Here is a 19,880-nt window from a genome sequence, read left to right on the forward strand (position 1 = left end):
CGCCCCAGGCTTGCGCTTGCTCCGTTGGTGCCTGGAGCTGCCCCTGTTTCCCACTCCTCAGTCGTGATGCTTCAGCTGCTCTAAGGCTCTTCTTCACCTGCCACTTTCTCATTCCCTCTCCCATCCAACCATTCCCAGCCTCTCTCATATCCTCATCCCAAGACTCTGCAGTCCCTCGCAGCTGGGCCTCTCTGTCCCATCCATGTAGGGCACCAGACAGAATACACTGCTGCATTACTAGCACTGACCACTGGATGTCACTGCAGGTGCACACACCAGTCACTGCCAGGGGTTTCTGTGAATGCCAATGACCAATAGCTGGCACTGACAATGTCCTAAAAATTGTACAGGCGGCTTAACATCACATGAGCCAGGAACGGAGCACTAGTAGAACGCACTGGGGGGCTGTGGACTGCAGCGGGATCTGTGCTCCTATCAATTGAGTTTAGGTAGATTTGAGCTCTTGGGTTTTAGCATGGATGGATGAACCCCTGGTGATAAAAATCCACTTGAAACACAATCCTGGAAACTTCTCTGTATTTCAGCAAAGTTCAGGTAACTATTTCATCCAGGGGGAAAAAATCCAGCCCTTTGGTGCTTCCTATTTTACCTTGGGTCGGAAATGCTGAAATACAGTAAGGAAAACTGTTTGAGGATATTTCTGTTTGGAATTCTATCTCCTTGGATACATTTGAACAAGATTTAGATAAATATCGGAACCTCTAAAGATTTGGAATCGGTATAATGAATATTTTATATTCCAGTATTTCCTAAAACCCCCGTTAACATAGTAGGAGACAGTCCCTGCACCCAAGAGCTTGCAATCTAAATAGACAAGACAAAAAAATGAAAGAATTTATACCCATTTTACAGAGGGGAAAACTGAAGCATAAAGAGATTAAGTGACTTGCCCTAGATAACACAGGGAGTCAGTACCAGAGCTGGGAAGTGAACCCCCATCTTTTGAGACCTAGTCTGGTGCCTTAGTCACAAGAACAGCCTTCCCCCTGGGAAAGATTCTCTCAGTAGTGATTATGTCCTCCACAGAGTCAGAACAGTCAGTTCCATAGTTCCAAGCACAGTATCTCATGGTCTCTCTTTACTCTTTCATGATCTATCTATCTATCTCCATACACAGTCCACTATCTATCTATCTATCCCCATACACACCCCACTATCTATCTATCTACTATCTATCTATCTATCCCCATACACACCCCACTATCTATCTATCTATCTATCTTTCATAACCAAGATATCTGGTGTGCAAACAGAGACCCATCATCCAGATGTATCCAGACATGTATACATGATAATTACATCTTCCACTCTAAACTTTTCCACACAAGATGTAAAAACTGAAGGCGTTTTATTCCATAGTTCATCCTTCACTTTGTGGGCTCTTCTCTTCCATCGTGGGTAGCATGCCAAACAACACGAAATGTGCAAGGGGGAAGAATGATATATACTCAGACACAGCATCCCTTGCATGGCATCTCCCCAACTGCAACGTTTCACACTTGGATGTGCCACTGAATGTCATGGACTCAGAGCTCAATTGTGCTTGCACTTTTGAGATTACCAGTGACATGGTCACCTTACAGGAAGGAGACTTTCTTTAGGGCAGAAAGGGATTGCAACCAGCCACACCAAATAATAACCATCTGTGGGCAGGTCTCTTGTGTTTCAAGAGAGGATATGCCCAGACCTGGCATTAAAATAAACCATTGAAGTAAAGGGAAAGACTCTCATTGACTTCAATGGGTTTTGTTACAGGGCCATGAGTTTGCTCCACTAATGAGCATGAACCACTAATTGAGGCATCAGGTTTAAAACAAACAAAAGGAAGTGTTTTTTTCACACAATGCACAGTCAACCTGTAGAACTCCTTGCCAGAGGATGTTGTGAAGGCCAAGACTACAACTAGGTTCAAAAAAGAACTTGTTAAGTTCATGGAGGATAGGTCCATCAATGGCTATTAGCCAAGATGGATAGGGATGGTGTCCCTAGCCTCTGTTTGCCAGAAGCTGGGAATGGGCGACAGGGGATGGATCACTTGATGAGTCCCTGTTCTGTTCATTCCCTCTGGGGCACCTGACATTGGCCACCGTCGGAAGACAGGACACTGGGCTAGATGGACCTTTGGTCTGACCCAATCTGGCCATTCTTATGTTCTTATGCATACTGGAGGAGTCCTTCTGGAAGGCTTCCAAAGAGGTGACACCAAGTCTTGTTAAGTTTTCCTGAAAGGCGGCTCTGGAAGTTCGTGTAACTTAGATCAAGCTGGAGATGGGAGACGGAGCAAGGACTTCTGCAATCCTACAGCTACACAGGTATCGGGCATCGTTCACGCAAGTTCCCTATGATTCTTTTAACCATCAATGCATCTTCCACTCATGCACCTGGCCCCAAAAGCCACGTATTATGACTGAGTGCCATGCTCTCAGTTTGACACATCTGTTGGTGCTCATGGACTGGCTGGAGGACAGCAATGGGGTGTGGACTGGATGTGGGCAAGTAGGACTCTAGCTTGCATGGCAGCTCTTGGCTTTATATCACACCCAGCTGCAAGAATAAAAGCACTTCCCTCCTGCCTTTAAAGCAGCAGCCCCTCTTATTATTTGCTGCTATTTAAAATTACTTGGGGGAGTGCGAGTCTGTTCCCAGGGCCGTTAGTTGGACAAGGAAAATCTTCTCTTGTGCCTCTAGATCACAGGTTCAAATCCAGCCTAGGCTGGTAACAAGCAAGCAAAGGCCATCTCCCGGCCCTGCCTTGCTGACTGATTCTGATTGCAAATGTACCTTCAGGAGTGGGTCCTATTAGCTCAGTGGGCTGTGGTGTAAATCGATTCTGAGAGGAGAATCGAGACCCTGCCCCCTCTTTGCTCCCCTCCCTCCTCTGTTTTCCTAGCAGCTGTCCCTCCCACAGAAGCTCATCCCTGTTGCATCAAAAGCCTTCTCCCCTGGCTGCCGCTAGCTGTCAGCTACAACCTCTTTCCCCCGGCCAATAGCCCATGCCTCTTCATTTCTCCTTCTCCCTGCTCTTTTGGGTACAGCTTGTGCAAAGGGCACCCTATAAAATGAAGCCATATTGGGTTAGTGTCTGGTTCAGTGGGCACATGTCCACTGAACCCATTGTTCATGGAGTATCTCCAGCCTTTTTCCAGCCCTACTGCACCTGAGCCCAATCTCCACCCCTCCACCCTGGTTCCCATGGCCTATCTGAAGCCAAGCATCTTCACCCCCTGCCTCATCTTCCGGGCCTGCCATCGGATCACCTTGATGGCCTTCAGGCTGATGTGCATGAGCGTGTCATACTTGAAGACCATCTTGTAGAAGGTGTCGGTCATCAGGGCTCCAGTGGGGTCGGCGTGTTTCAGGGCCGTCATGGGCGTGTAGACGGGGTTGGTCTGGTGGCGGAAGGGCGGCTTGGCGGCGCTGATCACCCTCAGCGTGTGCTGCAAGGGAACCGAGACAGCCCCACATGAGCTCTGTGATGCCCTTAGCTAAGCCGGGAGCAACATAATACTTTACCAGCATCATGCTTTGCAGCTCCATCCCAGAGCTCCCTGTGAACATCAGCCTCACCATGCCCTGGGAGGTAGGTCAGCACCCATAGCCCTGCAGCGGGCTGTGCTTTTAAGTGAGCGATGCCCCCCTGGGACTCTGGTTGTGCCGCAGGTGGTGGGATCTCAGAGAAAACACAATAAAGGTCTCTGACTGAATCTCTTGGGTTCGTCAGTTGCCTCTATGTCCAATACCCAAACGGGTCCAATATGTTACAATCCCCTTTGTGCTGGGGGGAAACTGAGGCTTGGGGAAGGGAAGTGACTCACCCCAGGTCACCGGAGGGTCAGTGTCAGAGCTGGGAACAGAACCCAGGAGTCCTAGCATCCACTCCTACACTTTAACCACTAGACAAGTGGCAGATGTTTACAGTGTACCTGACTTGATGGAGCAGCGGTCTCATCTGACAGGGGGAACCCCCCCGTTTCCTATGCATCATCTCCCCACAGGGCGGGGGAGGAAGTGTTGTCTAAGGATTTGTGAATCATGGGGTAGGAGGCAGCACCATGAATCAACTCAGTGCCTGACACATATCCACCAGTGAGCAAGAGCGTGGGCGAAGGGAGACATCCCAGGCAGGGTTCCTACTGGGGAAAAATCCTGGGTTCCACCCCAAAACACAGCTCCTCAAACTGATGAATCTCATCTTGTGGAGACTAAATCCCTTCCCAACTGACCCCACCCCACCCCCAGCTCCCTGGACCGCTGCTCTGCCTGGGGTGAGTCACACAGAACCCTAGAAATGTCAGGCCAGAAGGGACCTCAAGAGACCAGCAGGTCCAGCCCTCGGTGCTGAGGCAGGACCAAGTAAATCTAGGCCCTCCCTAACAAGTATTTTCCTAACTTGTTCTTAAAAACCTCCAGTGGCACGGATTCCACAACCTCCCTTGGAGGCCTATTCCAGAGCTTAACTACCCTGAGAGTTAGAAAGATTTTCCTAATATCTAACCTAAATCTGCCTTACTCCCATGGTGATGCTACGGAGGGCCATGTGACCAAGTGCAGACCAGGGCCAGGAAGACCCACTGGACTTTGCACGTTGGTAGCAGGGAATCAGAGACCCCCTTTGTGCCTTCCAAACAAACCCAGGCAGGCCCCGCTGGGATTAGTGAAGAGGGAGAGCCAATCTAAACAGGCTCCTGGTGGCTTAGAGATGCTAAGAGGCTTTGGGGCAGGATAACGTGGGGATTAGGGAGGATTATTTTGTGAATGTTGAGGGGGAGGGATTAATTAATTTGCAAACGAGCCGGAAGATATAAACAGAGGGAGGAAATATGAGCTAACGGGACATGACGTTCTTTGTGTAAAAGGAAAGGAGGCCAGATAGTGGCAGTGCTAAATGGAGGCTAAGTGGGATTGGTGAGGAGGTTCTGGAGAAGCTTGGCCTAGAGGGGAGAAGAGTGGATTTGCAGCTTTCAATTACTGGGTTTAGAAACAGGAAGTAACTAGAGCAACTGATGCCTGTCAGCTGTTGGGCAGCAGAATCCAGATGTTCATGGCAGGTGAGCGTGAGGAAGGCAGAACCAATAATTTGCCTGCCAGTAGTGGTGCTGGAACTAGGGATGCTGCTGCACCCCCTGGCTTGAAGTAGTAATAACAAACACCAAATTCACTTTCTGGACACTACAGTGCAAATAAGTGATGGTCACATAAACACCACCCTATACTGTAAACCTACTGACTGCTATACTTACCTACATGCCTCCAGCTTCCATCCAGACCACATCACACGATCCATTGTCTACAGCCAAGGTCTAAGATACAACCGCATTTGCTCCGATCCCTCAGACAGAGACAAACTCCTACAGGATCTCTATCAAACATTCTTAAAACTACAATACCTAGCTGGTGAAGTGAAGAAACAGATTGACAGAGCCAGAAGGGTACCCAGAAGTCACCTACTACAGGACAGCCCCAACAAATAAAGTAACAGAACGCCACTAGCCATCACCTTCAGCCCCCAACTAAAACCTCTCCAGCGCATCATCAAGGATCTACAACCTATCCTGAAGGATGATCCCTCACTCTCAGAGACCTTGGGAGACAGGCCAGTCCTTGCTTACAGACAGCCCCCCAACCTGAAGCAAATACTCACCAGCAACCACACACCACACAACAAAAACACTAACCCAGGAACCTATCCCTGCAACAATCCCCGTTGCCAACTCTGTCTGCATATCTATTCAATGGACACCATCATAGGACCTAATCACATCAGCCACACCATCAGGGGCTCCTTCACCTGCACATCTACCAATGTGATGTATGCCATCATGTGCCAGCAATGCCTCTCTGCCATGTACATTGGCCAAAGCGGACAGTCTCTACGCAAAAGAATTAATGGACACAAATCAGACATCAAGAATTATAACATTCAAAAAAACAGTCAGAGAACACTTCAGTCTCCCTGGACACTCAATTACAGACTTAAAAGTGGCAATTCTTCAACAACAAAACTTAAAAAACAGACTCCAACGAGAAACTGCAGAACTGGAATTAATTTGCAAACTGGGCACCATCAAATTAGGCCTGAATAAAGACTGGGAGTGGATGAATCACTACAAAAGATAATTTCCCCCATACTGTTACTCACACCTTCTTGTCAACTGTTTGAAATGGGCCACCCTGATTACATTGGCCTCATTACCATTACAAAAGTGATTTTTCCTCCCTTGGTATTCTACTGTTGAGAATAGCCCATTTCCACCTTAATTGAATTGTCTCGTTAGTACTGACCTCCCACTTAGTAAGGCAACTCCCATCTTTTCATGTACAGTGTATTTATACCTGCCTACTGTATTTTCCACTCCATGCATCTGGTGAAGTGGGTTTTAAGCCCAAGAAAGGTTATGCCCAAATAAATGTGTTAGTCTCTAAGGTGTCACAAGTACTCCTCGTTGTTTTTACCAAATACATGGTTTCCATCATCAGCACCCCTACTATAAAAATTGTTCCACCTGCCAGGTGAACTGTGGCCCCCGGAATCCATTCCAGGAGGGCACTGGTGCTCCAGTCCATGTGACAGTGACCTCCTTATTCCAAGTGACCGAGCAAGCTGAGGGAGCCCTCTTTAGCTCACACTTGCCTGCCCAGAATAGGGTGACCAGATAGCAAGTGTGAAAAATCGGGACGGGGGGTGGGGGGGTAATAGGAGCCCATATTAAAAGAAGTCCCAAATATCGGGACTGTCCCTGTAAAATCGGGACACCCTAGCCCAGAATGGATTGCAGCTATGGTGTACTGCTGCCTGGTGTCAATATTAAGACTTAGCATCTCATCATACTGCTGGGGCAAGGGCTCGGACTGTCTCCTGGCACCACCTGTCTGCAGGGGGGGGAAACGTGGAGATTGGGTTGGACAAACACCTGTCAGGGATGGTCTAGCTAATACTTAGTCCTGCCAAGAGTGCAGGGGACTGGACTAGATGACCTCTCGAGGTCCCTTCCAGTGCTATGATTCTATTATTCTATGCCTGCTGCTGTGTGGGCGATGCATAGGGCATGTATGAACAAGGATAGAGGGCATTCCTCTCTGTGTTTGGGGGCACACCCGCGAGTCCTTTTACCTCTGCTATGTCATTGGGAGTCTGCCCAAGGCTGGAGAAAATCGCCTTGGAGTTCTTCAGGTAGAGGTTAGTGAACATGTCTGCCGTCTCAGGGTCTGTCGTGGAGTAATCTGCATTCTCTGCCTCTTCATAGACCTTCGTCTCAAACTCGGTCACCACGGGGCCAGGCTCTATCAGGCTGATGCTGGAAACACAGGCAAGCATAACAGCCCTGTTCAGCATGCAATGGGTCTGGAGATTTTAAGACCAGAAGAGTACACTGTGATTCTTTAGTCTGATCTCCCAGCGTTAAGGTATCATTCTGCCTCAGCACCTCCTACCATGTCATCCCTGGAGGCCAGACCAGCCTGTGTTAATGTCTCCTAGGTAACCACACCCTCTGACATCATGATGCTGCATCGGCATGGTACCGTGACAGTGCCCAGTGATGCTGTGTTAACGAAGGGGAGCAACACATCCCTATGTGGCGACGTCCCATCTTCATTCGCTGATGTTGCTCCTTCCCTCAGCGACGTTGCCTTGTGACACCTCGTCTTGCACTGACCGGATGTTAGGACGTCAAAACAGGCCAGGACGATCGCCACGACACAGTCTCCTGGGCAACTTCACTGCAGAACTAGTTACAGGAAAGCTGGCCACGCTCTCGGCCTTTAGAACCCAGACCGATCCCACTAGTGCTTTCTGGGGCTCATGTCTCACCGGTTCTCTGCTCCCTCAGGTCATATTACAGGAGCTCTGCCAGGAGCAATGGTAGGGCTAGAATAGCCTCACCAGCTCCCACCAGCTGAGCACAAGTTCCTTCCCATGCCCCAAGCTACCCCTCACCTCTGCATGAGGCACTAGAGGGGTCAGCCTCTCACTCCCGGGCAACTCTGCTGCCCTGTCTCTTCCTCGCGCCTTCCCTTGGTGACTCCCAGCCTGCCAGACAGGCCAGAGGCAGATCATACTAGGACGGAGACTAGGCTAAGGCAGGGGGGTTGGGATTTGCTTCTCCTAAGAATCCAAACCCAGCATGCCCTGTAGTGGCCTCTGATGAACTCTGGAAATTAGCTAGCTCCCAAATGACACCTCCCTGGGGACTGGCCAGTATTTTAAGGGCCAAGCAGCAGTCACCCCCGAGGAAAACTCACCCTAGCCAACCTGATCTGCGCAGACAAGGAATCTCAGCACAAGCCCAGAACAAAGGCCTCAGTATACTCCCGTGAGAAAAGCCTACACGGAAGTTTGGGCAGCAAGGTTCCCCTGCGAATGCCCAGGGGTTATTTCACACACTGAGCCGTGGGGGACTCAGAATATCTCCAGCACTTGTAGATTTAAGATAAAATAATGAATAGGCCAACGCGCATTCATGCGGCTTGGTTCTGGCTGGATGGCAGCTGCCTCGCCTAGCTTTCTGCTAGCCTGAAAATGTCATTATTTCATACCCTCAGTACGGAGCAAAGGGGGGTGGCAGCTGCAGGCTGGCTGCAAGTTGTGAGCACTCGTCAAGAATGTCCCACAAGACAGGACCTTAGACCTGTGCACGGGAGCCCTGTTGCTTGCCAAATGAATGCTAAGGGTGTATTCCCCTAAGGGGATCTGTTTCCTATTTGAAAGTGGTACTGTGTTGTCTCCGGTTAGTCCCAGGGCTGTATTCCCAGGGGATATTCCAGGGTCTGTTTCCTGTTTAAAGGTATTAATGATTACGAAGGCTAATCCTAGCTGTCTGTTCCTGTAGAGCCCGCACCACCTGCACCCCAGGGATGTCCCCCCACACCTGTGTGGTGTTTTAAGCTAAGACCCTCAGAACAGAGAACGAACCAGCACAGTTAATTTGGAGCCCCGGCTGTGTCTGGAACATCGTAAAGCTGATTCCCGTAACTCACAAGATGTTGAACTTCAGCGCCTGTATGACGAGGCTTTCGCAGAATCCTTCCACGGCAAACTTGGAGGCTGTGTAGATGTCATTGAACATAATGCCTGGAAACAAGAGAGTGATGAGAGGCGTGAGAACAGAGCTGAACCATAGCGGGTGTGTGTCAGTTACGTGAACCCACAGAGGAGTATCTTGCAAGTTGGATCTGATGTGGTGAGTAGCTGGTTGTGGGCAGGGGTTGGAGGGATACAGTGTACACCAGGTAATAGTAGCTACACCGGGGTAGCTATTAATGGGAAGCCGTCTGGGATGACCCATTGACCAGTCATGCAAAGCAGGGTAGTGGCTTTGAATTGCAGACCGCCAGGGATCGGACTGAATGCCCGGCACAGTGCAGGCTTGTTGATTGGTGAGTTAGACCCAGATGGAGTGCGGCGCAGATACAGCTCTCTCAGCTCCTCAGGGGCAGCTTGAGAACTGCTAATTACCAGCCTGCAATGCCCTGATTAGCCTGCTCTGACAAGCACCGACGTTTTCATTCCCTTGCAACTCGGGTCCGTGGAGCCAAGTGCTGGGGCTCATGTGGTCTGGTGGTTGGAGCACGGGACTGAGACTAGGGAAACCTGGGTTCTGCTCCTGAATTACAATGCAGCCCTGGGAATGAGACGCTCGGCAGCTCTGTGCCCCAGCTTCCCAGCCTGTGAAAGAGGGATAAATCTGACCCAACGCTGAGAAAGCCTCAGGCCTTGGCTACACTTACCGGCAAGTTCGACGGCTGGAAATCGAACTTCTGGGTTCGACTTATCGCGTCTAGTCTGGACGCGATAAGTCGAACCCGGAAGTGCTCGCCGTCGACTGCGGTACTCCAGCTCGCCGAGAGGAGTACCGCGGAGTCGACGGGGGAGCCTGCCTGCCGAGTGTGGACCAAGGTAAGTTTGAACTAATTCGAAATAAGGTACTTCGAACTTCAGCTACGTTATTCACGTAGCTGAAGTTGCGTACCTTAGTTCGAATTAGGGGGGGGTAGTGTAGACCAAGCCTCAGCTTAAATATTGAGACAGTTCCCTGATCTGTCTCCGTTCTTATGCTGAGCCTCCACACATCGGTCACTACGCTGCACAGCGTGGCCAGTCAGAACGTCACCGCAACGGGGCCAGAACTGACGCCATCCTGTTCCAAAAACCTTAGTTCTCCATCATCTGAGCTAACGGGCACTCTCCCTTACCTCCTGGCAGTATGGGGCCTATGGCACACAGCAAACAGATCTGAATCCCTCCATCTGGGAATAGTGGTGACACCTGCATACCAGCAATTTCATTACAATGTTACCAATCAAGAGGTCAGGATCAGTGGTGCAGGAGGTAAATGGGGAGTGGGGGGGGGGGGGGCAGGAACCCCCCCAGGCTTTTGCACTTGCTCAAAGTTCCATAGGCCATGGAGCCGGGGGAGGGCCACAACCTGACCACTTTTAAGCAGTGGCCCTGTACTAAATCAGTCTGGCTGCTGCTGGAGCAGTCCGGATCGTCGCGCTGGCTGCGTGGTCACAACACAGAGTGAGGGATGGGTCAAATGATGCAGTGACCTGGAACATAGGGAGCCTGTCCCTGTACCGCGGGGTGCAGGGAAGTCTGCTGAGAATGTGAATGCTGACAGCACCGGCTCATGCACTGGGTGGGTCAGAGAGAGGGGAGACTCCCTGACTGAGAGAGACCCATGTCCCTTAAGGCGGAGGTAGGAGGAGATGAGCGGGGACTGGAACAGGGTCCCAGCCGGTAGACCAGAATTCTGCCCCCTTCCCCCCCAAGAAATGTCTGAATTGGCACTGCTGGTCAGGAGTCTTTTTTGGGCATGTAGCTTTTTGTGTAGCCAGTAGAAGCCCTTACTGGACTTTATTCAGTGTGTAAAGTCCCAAGAAGAGAGAGGTCACAGGCAGGATAACACATGTGGACTCTGCATAATTCTCCTCTGTAATTAGATTTGCATCAGGCCGATAAGGAAGTGCTTCCTGACACTTGTACTTCATACGGGATGGTTATTTTTATCCCCCAGACTTTACTGTAAACCCACAAAGTGCCTCACCACAGCTGAAAAAAAAAAAAAACCCAACCAAAACAAGACAACCCCGCAATCAGCTAACTCAGCGGAGCACGTAACACATGGAAAGCTGCAAATTAAAGCAGAAATGGACTCGCCATGGCAACGGGAGCATGGAAAGTCTCAGGGGGTCTGTAACAGTGGATACTGGCTCCAGTCACATGACAGTGGTACTGAGCGGGGTTTCCCTGCTCTAGGCCGAGATGCTGCCTGCATCCCTCTGTATAAACAGCTGTGCCTCATCGCTATGCTCTGGTCTTATTCCAGACCTGTCCATCATTGGGGGATTTTGCACCCTTTGCCTGAAGCAGCTGTCACTGATCATTGGTGGGGACGTGCGACTGGGCTAGATGGACCTAGAGTCTGATATAGGACAGCAACGCCTATAGCCTTGAAATCGCCCAGGTACCTACCTTTTCACTGTTATGAATTTATTGGTGTTCCAGGGATGTGTAGACACCGTGACTGAGATCAAGGCTCCGTCGTGCACATACACCTAGTAAGAGATAGTCCCTGCTCCAAAAAGCTTGCATACGAAAGACAGACAAAAGATGGGAGGGGAAACTGAGGCACGGAGCGAGGCCGTGACTGGCCCAAGGTCACCCAGCAGCTCGGTCGCAGGCCTAGGAACAGAATCCAGGAGGAGCCCTGATTCCCAGCCCTGTGCTTAGCCGCCAGGTCAGTGGCGGCTGCTGTAGATCAGAGTCACAGGTGGACTGGGCCCTGTAAATGGAACCAGGTCCAGCCCACCTGTGTCTCACGAACAGCCTCCTGACGGGGCCTGAGCGAGGCAGCTGGTCTGTATAGAGAGCCAGAGAGGGAGAAGCGACAGGAAGGAAGCTGTAGCAGAGCAGCAGTGAGCAGGTGGCTCCTCTCTGAGACCCGGGGGGGGGGGGGGGGAGGGAGAAAGGAGCTTGGGCCTTGAAGCCAAAGGCAGAGGAAGCTGTAGAGAGGTTTCAGAGAATGACAAAGGCTCCTGCAGCAGGCACCCCGAAACACCAGGGGAGTTTTGAGACAGTACCTCAGGGAGTAGGGGCCGCATTCAACTTATAAGTCTGGTGGGGGGGGAGCTATTTTGCGTGTGTTTATTTTGAGCTTTTTGCCAATAAAAGCAGACCCTGAGGAGAGAGATTATGGAACAGCGAGATGCCTTTTGGGAGTTATGGAGGACTCCAGGAGGGGAAACTGAGGCAGAGTGCAACAGAGACCCCCCAGGTCTTGAGGGGGCACTCAGGAGGTGGCTGTCCCTGTTACTATCACGTAAACAAAATCCACTTTCTCTACAAGCTAAAGCAGCCGGGTCCCCAGCTGGTGCAAATCGGTGTCATTGTCGGTACCCATGTACCCATGTCGGTACCCATGTTCCGAGGTTCTGGCCTGAGATGTGTAGGGGCCTGACTTTTGGCCTGCTCTCGGGGCTTGCCAATAGTTGCCTTCTTGTGACCTCTGCTCTGGGTAAAGGGGCCATGTTAGCCTGCCGGCCTCAGCGCTAGGTGACGGAGAGTGTGACGATAAAACCTTTTCCCCCTGGCCTGCCCCCTCGGAGCGGAGAGAGTTAGTCAAATCCTCACAAACCACAGGCTGAGGGGAGGCTGCGCCTCTCATCCCTTTGATGTCACGCAGCTGAGCCCTGGCTCCCGCAGGTGTGCTGGTGTTGCTGGGTGACAGGCCAGGAGTTCCGACTGTAGCAGCAAATACCATCTGTGACGTCCCTGCGTGGGACCCTGCCGTCAGGTGCTCTTGCTCCGGAGGCGTGAGTGGGCCCCCCCTCCCCACCAAAGAGCTTGCTGTCTGTTTGGCACCAGGTTCCAAACATCTTTCATCTTCTGGTGGGGGGACAAGCGGGAGATGATCCCAACCTACAGACTGACCTTCCCATTTAATGTAGCCTCTCTCAATGGGCCTTTCCCTCCCCAGAATTCCTCCTTCCACCCTTCCTTGTTTACGAGGAGCCAGTCACTAACAAAGGGCTTGGATCCCTGATCCGTCCAGCTTCCCATGTCAGGTCTACCCATTCCCCACCCTGAAAATGACTGATTCGATGGCTGTATTTATGTTGATTTAAATAATAACCAGAAAGATGCCTGTCCAAGAGGCTAGGCCACCTGTCCTGTGTTAACGCTACACTGAAATCTCAGCAGTATTAAATGATCAACACAACTGGAACTGAGCCTGTCACCTACAGAAACTTCTTTCCACCCCATGATCATCAAGCCCTCAGCCTTCTCAGAAAAATCCCTTTTTGTGGTTCTACCACCTAATGCGGTGGATTAATTTAACGCTAGTTTGGGGCAGACGAGACTCTTAAAAGTGAGTAATTTAAATGGTAAGTTCCTTGGGGCAGGGACTGACTTTCTGCTCTGTATTTGTACAGCACCTAGCACAGTCTATGAGATTTTTCACCTAATCACTTGACTTAAGGAGTTGGGGCTTTGAGAAAAAACATGAAATAGCACAAATCTAACTCATAAGTGACACTTAGGCTCGTGAGTCTCACACTGTGGTGAAACAGGAGGCATGAGTGCAGGGAGACTGGATCTCTGCTCCAAAAACTTTAACAACATTAACGCTTTACAGCTGTAATGTATCAAATAGAAGATTAAAACTCCACAGTACAACTGGAAAAATCAGGTCCTTTTTAGTGATAGACAGACACAGAAACTGGCATCCTTATGTGGTCGCTGCCATCTTGGATGACACACCAGGAATTGAACTGGGAACTCCACTACTAAAACCATAAACTTGCTACCATTAGAGCTGAAGACATAGGTGTAGTTTGACTTCTGTATTTGGGCGGGGGGCAGCTGCAGTCAGGCCAATGGGGCCACATGGGGTGGGGGGGCAAATTCCTCACCTACCTTGCAGGCCCATGACACTGCTGATCACCACAATGTGCCCGCTACGCCTCCTCTTCATATCGGGCAGCACCTCTTTGATCATCCTCACCACACCAAAGAAGTTGGTCTCCATCACACCCTTCATCTCCTCGATGGTCTGGCATTCGATGGGTCCAATCATCCCCACCCCGGCGTTGTTAACTGCAAGATATGGACAAGCAGGGTAGCATCGCCATGGGGCCCTCTTGCATTGAGTTAGCTTGGTTTGCACGGGCTTGACCGTTAGATGCCCACATGTAGTCTCAGGCCGTGTCTGCACACAGGCTTGCACTGGTGCGAACCCCTGTGTGGCTGCTCTGATCTCAGTTTCAGTGGGTTATTTTGGTTTAGCTTAGGATTTCATTGCCCGACACCTGCTTTCAGGCGCGTTGGTGCGGCTTTGCCAACTCAAGTGCACAATATCACAAATAAAGCCCCACGAAATCAGGAGGGTTTTTAAAAATAAAAATCAATTCTAGGTTCTTCCTCTTCAGGGTTTTTGAGCCCTTTCGGGTTCATGCTGTGCTCAGTGGCCACGAGGGCTGGGACCTTACTTTGAAAGCCGAGATGCTCATCTAATCCTGTGAATCCAGGAGATGGGGCTTTAAGAAAACACGTGGTAAGACTCCTGATTGCGAGAGTTGGACACACTGTTGGTGTGAGTCTCTGGTTACAGGCCCGCATAACAACTGTCAAGCCCCTTGGGGTAGGGGTGCAACAAGGAAGGGGAGTCAGGCCTCCACTCCTATGGCCACTGACCAGACGATGGAGGGCCGTCCTGGCCAAATTTAAGAGAGTGGCTTTGCGACCCAGCGAGCCAGGACGCAGTGCCACTCACTCAAATTTGACCCCAGCTGGCCCTCCCTCAAGGCCAGGCAGGTAACCTGGGCCCCTTCCTTAGTTAGCAACATTCTGGTTGCATCCCTAGAGATCTTTCTGTTTGTGAGTCTGGACGGGCTCCAGGCTTTTAACATGCCTGCCTTCCCAGTGCTGAATGATTGCAGACTAGCTTCCCCAGGGGTCTAGCAAGCAGCACAATCTGGAGTGTACAACCAGGCCTGCTCCTCGGGCTGGAGAATCCCTGTGTGAACCTGGCCCAATCCGGCTCCCAGCCCAGCTCTGACTGGGCCAGTGGCATTGTAGTTAATGGGCCAGGTGGGTGTGACTGAGATGAGCTGCCACCACTTCCACATTAGACCCTGGTTCCTGCTGTGTCTCCACTCCCTCGCCCTGCTGAAGGCGTGAGCCACAACCCTGGCTGGGCAGCACAAGAGCCGTCCAAGAGGCGGCAACTGGGCAGCGGCTCCACATTGCTCCGTAATCCCAAGAGAGGGAGCCCGGGCACGTGGGTCGCTGACCTACATAACTTTCACAGATCAGCCTTGGTGTGATCTGTGCAAGCCGGGAGCAGCAAATGGGTCAAGGGCTCCTGTGATTAAAGACGTGACTCGGTGCCAGCCAAACTCCCGGCAGCCTCTGACCCAGTTCGAGGGCTGAGAGCGCTGCTAAAGCATCTTTCCCCCCAGCGGAGTTAAAGGTCACGGTCCTGTACGATGCGCAGCGGAAGTGGGGAGGGCAGACATGCATAGGGCACAGGGAAAGAAGAGATGTGCATGGGGACAGCAGACATCTATAGGGGAGAAAAGGACATGCAGAGAAGTCCAGGGGCCCAGAAGAGGACACACACATATATACAGGGGATGGCATATAAGGGTGAGAGGGAGAATGAATATGCAGAGGGGAACCTCATAAATCACAGACATGTAGGGCTGGAAGGGCAGTCATGAAGTCCAGCCCCCTGTGCCGAGACAGTGACCAAGTGAACCTACACCATCCCTGACAGGCGTTTCTCCAAACTGTTCTTAAAAACCTCCAATAATGGGGGTTCCTCAACCTCCCTTGGACGCCTGTTCTACAGCATAACTACCCTTATGGTTAGAAATTTTCCCCTAAATCCCCTTTGCTGCAGGTTAAGCCCATTACTTCTTGTCTCACCTTCAGTGGACACGGAAAACAATTGATCCCCACCTTTCTAACAGCCCTTTGCAGACTGTTCTTAGGTCCTCCCCTCGGTGTTCTTTTCTCTAGACTAAACATGCCCAGTTTTTTAACCTTTCCTCACAGGCCTCTGAACATTGTTGTTGCTCTCCTCTGGACGGAGTGCACTGGAGCTACCGCCTAGCCAGTTATTCCCCATTTTGTAGCTGTGCATTTGATTTTACCTTCCTCAGTGTAGTACTTTGCACTTATTTTAATTGAATTTCATCTTATTGATTTCAGACCAGTTCTCCAATTTATCAAAGTCACTTTGAATTCTAATCCTGCCCTCCAAAGTGCTAGCAAGCCCTTCCAGCTTGGTGTTGTCTGCAAATTTTATAAGCCTACTCCCCACTCCACTATCCAAGTCATTAATTAAAATATTGAATATAGTAGCAAACCCAGGACTGGCCATGCGAGACCCCATTAGATACACCCTCCCAGTTTCACAGCAAACCACTGATAACGACTCTTTGAGTATGATCTTTTAATCAGTTATGCACGCACCTTATAGTAATTTCATCTAGACCACATTTCCCTAGTTTGCGTATGAGACTGTCATGTGGGACTGTGTCAAAAGCCTGACTAAAATCAAGATATTTCACATCTACTGCTTCTTCCCTATCCACTAGGTCAGTAGCCCTGTCAAAGAAGGAAATTGGGTTGGTTTGGCACGATTTGTTTTCGACAAATCCATGCCGGCTATTGCTTATAAACCTATTAACCTCTAGGCCAGGGGTTCTCAAACTGGGGGTTGGGACCCCTCAGGGGGTCATGAGATTATTACATGGGGGGGTCGTGAGCTGTCAGCCTCCACCCCAAACCCCGCTTTGCCTCCAGCATTTATAATGGTGTTAAATATATAAACAAGTGTTTTTAATTTATAAGGGGGGTCACACTTAGAGGTTTGCTATGTGAAAGGGGTCACCAGTACAATAGTTTGAGAAGCACTGCTCTAGGCAGGGGTTATCAACCTTTTTTCATTTGCGGATCCCTAAACAATTTCAAATGGAGGTGTGGATCCTTCTGGAAATCTTAGACATAGTCTGCGCACCCCCAGGGGTCCGTGGACCACAAACCGCTGCTCTAGGTGCTCCCAAATTGATTGTTTAATAATTTGTTCCAGTATCTTTCCAGGTATCGAAGTTAGGCTGACTGGTCCGTAATTCCCTAGGTCCTCTTTGTTCCCCTTTTTAGGTAGATCTGTGTAGGGGAGGTCAGGACTTGTAGGGGCATTGGGGAGCACAGATATATATGGGAAGAGCAGATAAGCACAGGGGATCAGGGGAAGAAATGTGGTGGGAGCCCCATGCAGGGGGCAGCAGCAGGGGCTTGGGTAGAGGCAAGCAGGGGGCCTCACTCAGTATGTCGACGTGCCGGTTGGGGATGCTGTTGATACAGGTGATGATGGATCGCTCGTCGCACACGTCCAACTGCCTGATCTCCAGGGTCTTGTTGAGGGTGACGCCGGCGGCCGCTTCCAGGCACCCCCTCTTGCCCAGGTTCCTCATGGTGGCAATGACTGTAACACAGAGCAGCCGGTTGCAGGGACTGGGGCTTGCTGAAGCTGGACAGACCCCGGTGATGCTGCAGGGCTGGGGGCGGGGAGGGCGGGTGTAGAGGGGGCCGCAATACACGACGAGCTTCTCCTGCTATTCTCACTGCAGCAGGGGTTGGTCCTGGGGAGCAGCCCGCGAAGGCAAATCCCAGGGCCATGCACCCCAGAGGCTGCAGGGGGTTCAGAGGAGGTGTGGTACCCTCGGCTCAATGCAGGGCCTCATGGGCCATGCGGCTCCTAGTAGGTGTTCTGGCATCATGGGCCCAGATGGAGGGAGGGGACTCCAGACTTGGCTTGTGTCTCATTGCCCCAAGCACATTCTTGCCCAAGGCTGCGGCAGGCCATGCAGCCATTCCCTCCTGAAAAGGCCTTCGGGCCTGTATCGACCTGGGGAGATGGACCAGCTAGTCGGGGTTAGCCTCCCCCCCATGCCCTAAAGGAAGATGGCAGTCACGCTCACTCAGATGCAGGCCACTGGGTCAGATTCTGCCCCCTCTCCTTACTGGGATCCCGGCCACTGGATCACATTTAAGGTGCCCAAACCATCCTGGGAGGGAGCAGGTAGGAGGAAGGCAGCTACTCCCACTCCCTTGTCTTGTCCCACTTGCGTTCCAAGCTGGGGCCCCTGCCCCAGAGCAAAGGGGCAGGGGAAGGACCCATCACCCTCTCCATTTCTTTCCCTTTGGAGCAAACTATTTATTTTACCACCTCATATTTAAAGACTTCTCCTGTGCCCCGCCACTCCTGCAACATGTTCCTAGTTCCTCACCCCTTCCCGGCTGTGTCCAATAGGCTGGGTACCAAATGCACCCACAGGCCGGCTGCATGCCGGCACAGAAAGGCCCCAGGACAGGCGAGGGAGCTGGTCAGCTCTTCTTTCCCTATCCTGCTGCAGTGCTCAAGACTTGGCGGCATGGGGCAGGGAGATGGACTCTGCCGTTCTGGGCGTGGGGGTGGGAAGGCACAGCCCCTCCCAGCTGCAGGGGAGTCGTGGGTCTCTCATGATCCCAGCCGTACCAGCTCCATCCGGGGACAACCTGGGCATTCATGCCCGTGTGCCCAACACCCTGGGCACATGTGGGAAGCGCTCACCTTTGAACCGCTTCTGTTTGTCCCGGGCCATTTTCACAGCCAAGGCCAAGCCAATGCCGGAGGAGCAGCCCGTTATCAGCACCGTCTTGGGAGCCATGCCGTTCCCAGGAAAAGCGGGGCACCGGGGAGGTCTGGTCTGGATGAGCCGGGTAGGCGCAGCAGGGGTCCCTCAAAATCCTCCTGCCGAAGGAGAACTCAGAGTGTTGCTGTCAGGCTGGAAGTTCTCAAGGGGTCTTGGCAGCTCCCAGATCTGTCTTCACATCCTGCTCCGACCTTCCTTCCACCCCCCTAATAAAGGATGGCCTGGCTCCTAACTGGCCAGCGCCCAAGACCGTAATCTTCTGGGCCTTGTTAATCTCAGGATGGATTTGCACGATGATTCCTGGCTAATCTCGTCTGGCTGCCACCACACGTGATGCACAAAAAGTGCCACTTGGACTAAGGCGGCAGGCAAAAACCTCTTACCCAGCATGCCTTGCATTTGGGCCCTTGTCCAAGTGAGCACTGTGTAGGAAGGTCACGGTCTGGGTCAGAGGCAGGGCAGTTAGTTAGCACAATGGCAGCACTGTGTGAGGTGGGAGCAGGGTGCTTTGGTGGGATGGGAGGGTGGATTTCTGTTCTTCCGGATAAAATACCTGGAAGGTTCTCGGCTGAGCCATGCCAAGCGGGTGCAAAGAGCCCTCTTCAGGCCATTGCAAACCTCCTTGGTTTTGCATTGCCATGAACCAGCCTGAAATGCTGCAGGGGGCTGATTCCTGGGTTCTCAGGGCGGCAGACCAGGGCTGTGTTGGTCCCATGGGAACAGCCGCCCTTCTGCTGGCAGGCAACTGCAGGGAGTTGGTTAGTGAGCATGGCAACGAATGGGCGCAGTGAGAGCTGAACGTACCTGAGCCCCTCTCCGACATCCATAGATTCAGCCTCACAACCCCTGCTCTGCGAGGTAGGAAAAGCATCATCCCCATGGGACAGATTGGGGAACGGAGGCCCAGAGAGATGAGGTGATTTGCCCAGGATCACAAGGAGTCTGGGGCAGAGCTGGGACTTTAACCTGGGTCTCAAGTTCCAGCCCTATCTGGGGGTGACTTTGCCCAAGGTCATCCCGAGAGCCAAGCATAGAACCCAGGAGTCCTGGCTCCTGATCGCACCTCCAGGCCCCTTTCTCTTGATCCAGCCCTTCTTCAGCTTAACCCTTCCCTGGCTGTGGCCTACGTGAAATTTCCCACGGAGTTTGACGCT

General features: G+C 51.6%; 1 protein-coding gene across 1 annotated transcript; it reads right to left on the reverse strand.

Annotated features, from left to right (window-relative positions):
- Nucleotides 1–2,631: 2,631 nt before the first annotated feature.
- On the reverse strand, nucleotides 2,632–19,235 carry LOC101946488 (retinol dehydrogenase 8-like). The gene is made up of 6 exons (XM_005294196.4): nucleotides 18,645–19,235; nucleotides 17,355–17,516; nucleotides 13,940–14,119; nucleotides 8,998–9,091; nucleotides 7,133–7,316; nucleotides 2,632–3,458 (listed from the first exon to the last, which is right to left on the reverse strand). The coding sequence occupies exons 1-6, from the start codon at nucleotides 18,739–18,741 to the stop codon at nucleotides 3,219–3,221; spliced, it is 957 nt and encodes a 318-aa protein (XP_005294253.4). The 5' UTR covers nucleotides 18,742–19,235; the 3' UTR covers nucleotides 2,632–3,218.
- Nucleotides 19,236–19,880: the final 645 nt, after the last annotated feature.

This window comes from Chrysemys picta, chromosome 24 (assembly GCF_011386835.1).
Source record: "Chrysemys picta bellii isolate R12L10 chromosome 24, ASM1138683v2, whole genome shotgun sequence".
Lineage (NCBI taxonomy): Eukaryota > Metazoa > Chordata > Testudines > Emydidae > Chrysemys > Chrysemys picta.